Source organism: Tinamus guttatus, unplaced genomic scaffold, assembly GCF_059628265.1.
Source record: "Tinamus guttatus ecotype Peru unplaced genomic scaffold, ASM5962826v1 Tinamus_guttatus_pri_ptg000208l, whole genome shotgun sequence".
NCBI classification, from domain to species: Eukaryota; Metazoa; Chordata; class Aves; order Tinamiformes; family Tinamidae; genus Tinamus; species Tinamus guttatus.
Genome location: NW_028288742.1, coordinates 3,153,143 through 3,163,535, shown reverse-complemented (window position 1 = coordinate 3,163,535; position 10,393 = coordinate 3,153,143). Strand labels below are relative to the sequence as shown.

The 10,393-nt window shown below is 40.4% G+C and overlaps 1 protein-coding gene across 1 annotated transcript; it reads right to left on the bottom strand.

Moving 5' to 3' along the window:
• Positions 1-3,836: 3,836 nt before the first annotated feature.
• Positions 3,837-10,334, bottom strand: SULT6B1 (sulfotransferase family 6B member 1). The gene is made up of 7 exons (XM_010219357.2): positions 10,130-10,334; positions 7,493-7,605; positions 7,150-7,239; positions 6,122-6,248; positions 5,383-5,477; positions 4,946-5,102; positions 3,837-4,158 (listed from the first exon to the last, which is right to left on the bottom strand). Exons 1-7 carry the CDS (start codon positions 10,326-10,328, stop codon positions 4,028-4,030), a joined length of 912 nt encoding a protein of 303 aa, XP_010217659.2. The 5' UTR covers positions 10,329-10,334; the 3' UTR covers positions 3,837-4,027.
• Between the last annotated feature and the right edge of the window lie 59 nt (positions 10,335-10,393).

The following is a 10,393-nucleotide window of genomic DNA, read 5'->3' as shown; positions in this document are numbered from 1 at the left end:
ATTTTTTAGCCAAAATTCTGGTCAAATTGCTAGCATTTTTCCCAGAGAAACAATATCAGAATACAAGACTAGGTATTTGATATTACAGTAAGATTGGTAATACTGTATTTCATGTACTCCTTCATTATAAAATAATTTTGCATTCTAATTTCCAGCTACACCTCATTTGATGTTCCTGTGGATGTCACATATGCCTTGTATTTTCTTAGAACTGCATTATTATTCAAAATTAATTATCTTTCCAATTAATGTGTGGCATAATGCTGTAATACAAAATGCTTACATTTTATAAATAAGAATGTGCTCATTTCTGTCTGCTTTGATCCCATTTTACCTTTATTGAAATTTGGTAATAGAATTCTCTTCATTTTGGGTTGTCTTATTGACACTGAACACACACACAGGGGAGCCATCTCCTGCATATGAAAGATAAATTTATGCTTCTCTTTACTGGACAACCTCCCATTTCTCTTTTTCAATATCACTTCAGTATACTTTTCTACTCTATGATTTTTACTGATCTTATAAGCAAAACTGAGATGAAAAAGTACTAATGGAGTACCTTTTACCCATTACCGTTAATGTAGGCATAATAAATACCTATAACTGCTGAAAAATGGTAAGTGTGAAGGAGATGATTGGCAATATAAAGGGGAAAAAAAAAAAGTCAAGGAGTGAAGAAAGCTGGACAATCTGACACATTCCATAAATGCTATTTAAAATTTCACTGCTGAATACCATAATAAAAAAGTACAAAAAGGAAAACATAAACAAAGAAGAAACATAAATATAAAAGATAAATCCCAAATTTATCTCTAAATGCTTGTCTGAAAGAATATGTGACTCACAATTTTCTGTCACGAGGAGTTTCATTTTTCTGTTGGGTCGGAGTTTTTCTGTTTAACTGTTGTCAATGGCTACAGTCACTGTACACTACTGAATTTAGCCCTGCAATGCCAACATCCCTAAGTACCTCCCAGGGCAGCACTGCACCCCCAATGTGAAGTGCTCTGGCAGAAGACACAAAACCTCCCTTTCTCCACTGAGGGATTCATCTCAGCACCGTATTTAACTTTCTTTCCTGTTGCCCAGCTGCATGCTTTTTAATAGAACAACGCAGAAAGCTACAAATAAATTAAACAACACTCACACTTGCCAGTCTTACACTCAGCATTCTTTAAAGCCTATCATTAGCTAGTAATTAGTGAGCATGTGAATATGTAATGAGAAGAGTGTACAGATAAGACAAAAGGATTCAAGAATGTCACATCTAAAGTAGTCCCTCAGTTATCTAAACAAACCCAGTCTGAATAGCTTTGCTGGCCAAAAGCTTTGGTGTGTAAATATTTAAGAGGTCTGGGGTGGATCCAGATGATCTTGTAATAGTATCTCTTCTTGAACTGTCCTGAAGTACTTCATTATAATCTTAAATTGAGAAAGAAGGTTGTTTAAGTGGATAGGCTTGCTGCTACACATTGTCAATAATTAACAACCTCATTAACAGGCATTAGAGCACCTGTTTCACCATGATCCCAATGAGAAGCTTTTGAACTTCATTTTATTAATTGCTTAGCAATGACACTGGCTTACTGCTGTAGCAGGACGATTACACCTGAGGCAAATATCCAAGGAACAGAGCTGCTTTCTCCAGCTAACACATAAAGCTCATAGAGAACATGAGTCTGAGATAGGTCCATTAGCCTGAAACTTAAAGATGTTTGCTACTAACCCACTTCAGAATCCTGATGTTGTTTGGTTTTGTGTATTTTATTTCGAGCTTATACCTAGCTGGTACCTTGCTTACAGGCTTACTCATTTAAAATAATTATCGCAGCTGTTGATTTTGAAAACAATTTCGCTTCCCAGCTTGTTTTTTCTTCCCACATGGTGTGTTCCCCTTTTTTTCAAGCAGTCATTTTAGGTAGACAACCTAAAGACTGCAGGATTATCCATCATAATTACATATTTTAAAGATAAAAGTGATCTTAATTACCTACCCTTCCTCTCCCTCTTTTCCTTCTAAAGGAAGTCTTGTGTTTATTTTCTCCTACCAGTACTTAACATAGGAATGTGAGATAGAGGAATAAGACATTAAAGAACAACAGCAGGATGATTTTTGCTCTGACAGAGTTGTATGCAAAGACAAGACTTTCTCAGCTCTGTGTCGAAGTGAACCTGTCTTAATCATTTCTGTCACTGGCAGACTTTTAGCAAGGGAGCCCCATTAGCACTGAATGACTGGGAAATTGTTGTGATTTATTAAGAGTTAAGAAAGGGCACAGCAGAGTATCTCACAGCATCCATTTGTGTTAATGCCTGGAGGGCTTCATACCTTCGCAAGGCTGAGAATTCAGATATGTGCTTTACTCAACTTTGTTGTAGCAAAGCCTCTTTTGGCCAAGGCATTTACCATGATTAAGAAAATTATTTCTCAGAGTGAAGCTCCTAAACCTCTAAAGAGGAAGGAAGCAAAGGAAGAAGAAAGGAGCATAGGGTGAAGTCTGCCTCCAGAGACCTGTGCCTCGGGTTTCTCTGTGCCGCAGCACTACAGACAAGCCGGGCAGCCTGCGAGCAGCCGCCGTTCCAGACACACTGCCACGTGCATGGAAAGGACTGCAGGATCCTTTTCTCCAGGACTACAAGAGAACGCAAATGTCAGTTGCTCCAACCAAAAACCTGTATTTGACCTATCAAGCTGGGTGATTCAGGTTTCTCCTCCTTATTTTTCTCTTCCCCCATCACACTCCCTCTCTGTTTTCCAGCCCCTCCTTCCCTGCTGTAAACTGTAATACCACATAAACATGCACGTTTTGCTTTAGGTTTCAAAGTAAGTGACCATTGCACAAGCATGTAACCAAAACAGCGTTTTCATATACTCCCCTCTTAAAAGTGTCACCTGCTTTTTGACTGGCTGAAGAAAGAGAAAACTCTTACAGGTTCTCACCCACACTCATAAAGGTATATTACACTGGGGGTATTTCCACCGTTTACTCCATTTTTCCAAAACTTAAGATGATACCAGTAAGACTTATAACCTCCTCTACTGGCTATATTAGCATTCATGTTGGCATTAGCCACATACTCCTTCTCTGAGTAGTTTTACCTTCTTTTTGGAGATAAAGGAATGCCTCTGATGACAAAATAATGAACTGTCAAAAACTGATTTTCAACAGATCTCCCAAAGAAAGACTTCAGACTCAAAAGCAGCCCCTTATCAGACCATTTGGTTGTCTTGTGCGCACCAGCCTTCTGGCAATATGCAATTCAGCTCTGGACAGTAGCACTGGCTCCTCCATGCGCCTTTTCGACCTCTCTCACTTCTCCCTCAGCCTTTGCTGAGGTTAAGCAACAAAGCAGGTCCCATGTAGAAGGGGGACTCCAGTCTCTGTAAGGAAGTTCTGATGGAGCAGTTCCTTCAGTGCTCAAGACGAGATCTCACATTATGAGATACCACATTACCAGGAAAGAAAAACAGAATCAGTGAAAAGGGGAAATAATTTCTACCACTCAGTTCCTTTACATTTCCCTGCCATTTATCAACACACAGAAAGTGATAAAACATAATTACAATAAAACATTTTGAGATTTCATTTTATTCTGAAATACTACAAAACAGTTTAAAAATCAAACGTCACTTAATGATTGTTTAGAAACAACTCTTGGAAAATCATTTCAACATAGTGAATACCTATTCAGTGATTTCAGCAGGTTCAACTAATGCATACCCATTTCAAAAAGGATTCTACCAAGGAACACCGTATCATGGCTAAAAATCAAATTAAAAAAAAAAAAAAAAAACAAGATGAGGTAAAAGAACCACAGATCATTTAAGAGGATGCAGTGAACTCAAGAGGATCAACTGAATAAACAAGGCTTGCTCGTGCAAGTTAAGATCAAATAGACAGGTCTGCAAATTGCAAGATATTTCAAATATTTCAGATTGGATACTTGTCCTAATTCCTTTTTGATTTCATAAAAGTGAATGAAAAGCAGCCCAGACATGAGATGTTTTTCTGTAACTCTTAATTCAGACCTTGCAGTATACATCATATTTTAACATTGCTCCCAGCTTAGTTCCTCCTAAGCACACTTGGAATTTGGCATCCATTTCCTGGTTCTGAGCTTCAGTGAAAAGATTTTTCCAGTCCCCAACAACACCTGCAATATAAAGAAAAGTAAAATATAATCCTAGATTATAAGGACCATATGACTTAAAGCAAAAACAAACAAACAAACAACTGCAACAACTCCATCTCCCTTCTATATTTTAAGATAATCCACTTTTTTTTTTTTTTGCCAGAAAAGAACCTTTGACCCAAGAATACACTCTTCAGCTTTTCATTTGGTGTCTTCAATAGAAGGTGAGCACAGAGAGCATACGAAGCTGCTGGTCTGTCTGCCTTGACAGCTTTGGCACGTGCCTTGCACACACACAGAAGACTCTAAAAACTGACTGTTGGTGATGAAACCAACCCAGAAAGCTCAAAGGCATGACTTTCAACTGCAAGAGCTTAGTGCACTGCAACTAGACACTGTCCTGAGCTGCAGTCTAGCCTTGATCCACATTTTGAAGAGCTGTCTGAAGTTGTCCAGGTCTAGAGCTCCAGCTTGATCCATAGTTAAAAGACATGGCTCAAACTGTGGAGTCTCTGGGCTATTCTAGTAGTTACAGAAAACAAAAAAAGGCTTTGTTTCACTTTAGTTCATACTACTGTATATACCACGACTGAAAGATGTGCTCCCTATAGGATACTTCTGATGATCACATTATACAGGGCTCTCCCTAAATGATACTGACTCTTGTGGCGAAACCAAGTGACAGTGCCCTGAAACACCATCAGTGTTTCTTAAACAATTTATAATCTTGAAAATTATACAGGAAGACTAATCATTTACCAATCCAAATTCTCATCTGCTCATGTTTGTTTGCCATGAACAAATTTACCTTTTCGGAAGAGAACTGAGCCAACAGGACCATGCGTCTCCTGAGCCTTATCCTTCACCGCCTGGAAAGTGGCCCTGTCGGCAATAGACTGAATCTGCTCAGCCGTTGAGGAGAATCCAAAGAATTCAGCTATCCGCTTCACGCTGGAAGTTAGGTTCTGAAAGCAGGACAGTGAAAGAGGGTAATATGACATGCTTCCCTTAAAAAAGGGGTAACCCTCTTGGGATACACATAAACCACAATCTTTTCCTTCATAATACGTTTTATACAATGCACTAGAGCTCAGATTTGTACAACCAGACTTGGCTTGTTACTAAAGACACTTGATTTTCATCTCTTTGAAATACCTGCAAAATACCTTTTGCTGTTCATTTCAGCACTTTTCAGGAAATGGATTCAGATGTGTTTTGCCTGTCAGCACACACCACCTGTTTTACCTGTTTCAGGTCTTCATATAATACAACCATAATATTTTCATCCTCAATATGTTTGTTCCATGTGACTGCATGGTCAAAATAGGATCCCCAGCTGACTGTAAAGAAAAGAAAATGCACCTGATCTTCTTTTATTACTGATCATTAATTTCTCTGTGCTTGAGGAATCCCATCTGTTGCCTATCAGTTTTATCTAAGCAAACAGACCAGCTCTGCCTCCCTGTGCCACCGTACAGTACAACAGAATGATGGAGAAATTCATTGGACTTTTGTAGGCAAATAGTTTCCAAATATGAACTTCTCTGTGTGCTTCTCCTCCATTGCTATACAGTTACTAATGAGAGCCCTTAAAAGCCAAAGGCAGACCCTAGTCTGAACTTAAAATCCAAGTTTCTTATGGGGTGTTGGCATCATATGTGGAAACAGTAATGACAACAAAAAGTTATTTCATTACCTCTTCAGTTCTGTAGCATTCCCTCCATCACTAAGTGACAGAATTTTGGCTTAAAGCCATTATCAAGCTATTGTGCGAGTCCTTATTCATAACGACAAAATGCTCAGAATGAGAGCATCTTTTGGACCTTCTCCCCCTATTCTGTCATTCAGTCACCTCCTCTGCCATGAGATATGGCCATCAGTAAATTAATTATGACACATCTGCTTTCCCATTAGCCCCACTTAGTTGTTTTTAAGCATGTCCTGCTGCTGCTTCCTCTGCTACATTCAGTGACTGTAACAGTACCTTTCCCGTTCATGAACTCTGAGAAGAACTCATCCCAGGAGCTGTAACTGGGGATACTCGGCGCATTGTTGTGGAAATGGAAAAATGAGACAGCTGTGTCTTTTGGGTTTCGAAACAACACTAATATCTGGAATGGGAGAAAAGAAGTTGACAATTTTAGATTGCTCATTGCCCCAGGCAGCCAAATTGAGAGCAGAACCAAATATTCTGCAATCAATAACTTACTGGGGGTCTTAAAATACTTTATTTTAAGGCATGCAGCACAAATTTATAACACTGCTGTTACAAACGCCCTGGTCATGTCCCAAAGGAAGAAAGGAGCAACAGGAAAGGCTGCAATATTTGTCATTGAATCCTATCCCATAGCTGCCTAAGGCTGGGGAAATTGAAAGGAATCATTTGCCAATCCCCTGCTAGGAAAAGTTCTGTGTGATTCTCACAGCTGTTTTAATTATCTTCTATTTTTCAATGCATGGCAGCAAAGTACATGAAAACCTGAGAGACTGCATCCTCAGACAAGTATAAACACTTCTGAAACACATTACACATAACACAGCAAAAAGTACTAAAAAAAAACGGATAAAATCACCACTTCAACCAATTTCCTTTTGTGTTACCTCCTATATATATCTGCCCATTGCTCAGTGACACAGTGTCAGAGTAGGCAAAGTGCTCCAGTTTTAACAATCTCGCTGTTTGCATGGAGGCAGTCAGTGTCCCGGAGATGCCACTGCCACATTCACTCCTGATGTGGTTGCACAGAAAAAGTGGCATAAAACAGAAAAGTACGACACCCCATTCATTTTTAACCACCGCAACAGCCTCCAGATCTGTTCTTGTTTGTGTCAACTACAGGACCCCTAATGCTGCTGTAAATGTTGATGGATGCTAAGTCAGCCCAAGGATCATGATACTCCCAGTGTCTCCAAACTGCTTTCCCTCCACGACACCAGCACAGGTGCAAGAAAAGGATGTGGCCCCCAAATTACTCTTGCATGCGAGTACTGTCAGACATATGAGGCACCCACCTTGGCTTTCTTCTTGAAAATAGACTTGGGGAGGCAATCGTAACTCAGATGTGTTGCCAAAATCCTTGGAGACGGAATCTGCTTCATCCTCTTTAGAAACAAGCAGAACAAGGAGTGAGAACAGGTTTATTACATGGGTGCGGCAGTGATCTGTGAAAGTCGCCTGTGTGAAACAAATTCTAATCAAAAGCCATTAGTCATCCAAGATTATCCTTTTTTCCCCCTCTCTCTCAGGAGAAATAGCTCTACTTGCTGCATGACTTCATTTTCATAACTGGTTTGTGGGGTGCAGGAGAGAGAAAACAACAGATTGTAAGAGATTCAATAGTTTCTTTTCACTAACCTGGTATTTATCTGGATCGCCACATTCAATAAATGGTAGTTCTGTGCTCACACATTTACTCTGGGTACTTGTAAATATCAAATCACTTACGATCTGGATAAGCCAGTTCACACCTGGACCAGGAAACCCAGAGAACAAAATAAAACATATCAGAGGCTTATACATGATCTCAGAGCCTTCTCATTACACAGTTTAATTCAGCGCAATAGACATTGTCAAATTACAAATATTACCGAAGCTCTCAAATGATTATAAACAAAATAATGTCAGCTGAGAACATTTTCAACAGCTTAACTGTGACTTTCTTGGCTCACTCATAAGTGGTATGAGGAAAGCCCAGGGGGGTAACATTGACTTGATGATATACTTAGCATTCTTCTAATAGATTCATAAAACGAGAGTGACAGATAATAAAGGCAGCAGTGAAAGACACTAAGTCTTTGAGTCTGATTATCCAGGCCCACAGCACCCTCCCTGCATCCTTGTGGAGAGGTGCTTGGAAGGTTCCCATCAGGCCCACAGAAATGGAGCAGTAAAGCTGACTCAGACCCCTGCACACTGTGAAGGTTAAAATTCCTAGTCTCTATATTCCCTAGTGGCTTCTCAATGGCTTATGCCTGAGAAGTGCTGCATCCTGCACTGTCCTGCACCCACACCTCCAAGGTTTGTGTCAGCGCAGTTTTCTTCTCTGCTACGCACACCTGCATTGGGGAAAACAAGATATATGGTGAGACTCGACTGGAACTTCGCTTAATCCTTCGTATAGAGCAGGAACTAAAAAAATTATTAAAGCTTTGGGAGACTAAATTTTTGAAGGTCCTCAGTGCAAGTCCTTCATTGGACATGTTCACTAATGTTTAAAGCAGGCAAGTGCCTGAGGGGCATGAGAAGTATCTGAGAAGCCAGCAGAGGAAGCCAGGTGTGAAGCTGCACTGGTTCATGAAGGAAAGGGGATCACAGGGAGATCTTTAGTGCTGCCTGGTGACAGTGTGGCTTACGGGGTCTGAGCATCACCCCAAGGAAGAACAGGTAGCCCAGCAGTCTCTAATGTGCAGTATTTAATCGTCTCTTCAGTCTTCATCCTCCCCACTTGCCTTATTTTTTCTCCATTTTGCAAGCTACTGGATATTAGGGCAAGAAATCTAGTTAGCATTGTATTTGTATAATAGCAAACACTCAAGCAGGGGAAAATTCCCAAAGAGCAAGATCTGCAAATGGTAACTACACTGTACTGCACAGTTGTAGCATTTTCTCTCCCTCCTGCTTCCCCATCTCTTCTGTACATCCACGGCCCTCTGGATAACAGGGTGCCACACTTCCTGGAGACCACAGGGAGCTAAACAACTGGTAATGGACTTTTTGTCCTTGTTAAAACTGCTCAATTGCAACAAACTGCCTAATATTAGAAGTTGGAAACCTCTTTTTAAGCTACTGATGCCTCCCTGAGCTAGAAAAGTTTACTGAATTATTAAACCTCAGATGCAGTTAGGACCATGTTGTATTTTCTGAATTCTTCCAAGCTCCACGAGAAGTCAAAGCCAAAGTCAAGCTATATCAGTGGCCCATTCTCATAGGGTTCAGCAAAAACCCTGGATCCCAGACCACTGGACTGATGGGCTCCATGCAGTACAGATGCATCTTTCACTTGTGTGGCAGTTCCCTCCTTTGGTGCCTGTCCTCTCCATCCATTGGTTCCGTGGTCTGTCCCCCAGCTGCTTCATACTCACCCTGACAGTACAGGCACAATTCTTAAATTACACTAAGCTCTAATTACACTGTATATTCTTTATGGCTCACAACCCAGCCAACAGGAGCACTTCTTTGTGCTCTGCACCTTGCTGAATTAGACCTTAAGACTCCCTGATTAGAGCCTAACAGGACTGCATCAGGTAGGACTTTAGCACAAGGTCTTCTGTAGGCAGCAAACCCTTCTCCCTGGAGACCCTCAGCTGGTACCGCTTTGGTCTCAAAGCAGGAATATATCCTTGGAATAGATTTCCTACTGGAGCAGAAATTCCTCCTGGAGCAGAAAGGGGGTATTTTTATCCCCACAGCTTCTACAGTCTCTCTCCTCCTCCTGCGGATTTCAGGCCAAAAGATTTAGTTTTAAAGTACATTGATTCAACGGTGACGTAGCAGTAACTTAATAGTTACTAAAAGAGGCACATTAGTCAAAACAAAAACAACCTTGACACTGAAAAAAAATGCCAATAAAAAGTTCATAACTTTGCAAATAAAGATGCTGTGTCCAGTCACTTCCCATTCATTAAGCGTCTCATGCATAACTTTATTCCTCGCATTCACTGTTACTAACACACTTCCCAGAATGCAGTTTATTACATTGGCAGAGCTATCTTGTCCCACTGATATATAAAAACTGTACACTTTACTCTCACATATCTTCATCAGCCAACAACAATAAAAGAACATTTCAGCATGCTAAAACTTTCTTTTCAAAAACATAGACCACACACAAAAGAAAGATGATAAATATATAAACTATAATTATAATAAAACAGGATATATGCCCAATAATCCCATATAAATAGAAATACAATCAGTTATTCTTCCTGTTGTTGTGTCAGCTGATTAGCTACAGTATCTCTGACTACGGCAAGTAATTTGTAATGTATTCACCGCATTTGGGGTAAGACACCAGCACCAGATCGTCTCTTCTGGCCTCTAAGTTCTCCAGAGCTTGGAAGGTTTCTGCACTGCACACTGTGACGGGGTAGGGAGTCCCCTGGTAGAGGAACAGCAGGTCCTTGAGGGGAAGCCCTTCTGACTTTGCCATTGCCTTATTTATCTCATCAACAAAGCTCTTCTTCTCAGCCATGTTTACCAGCTGTGGCATGTGAAACTGCAGGTCTAATGCAACCAGTGCCTATAAAGAGGCATTTT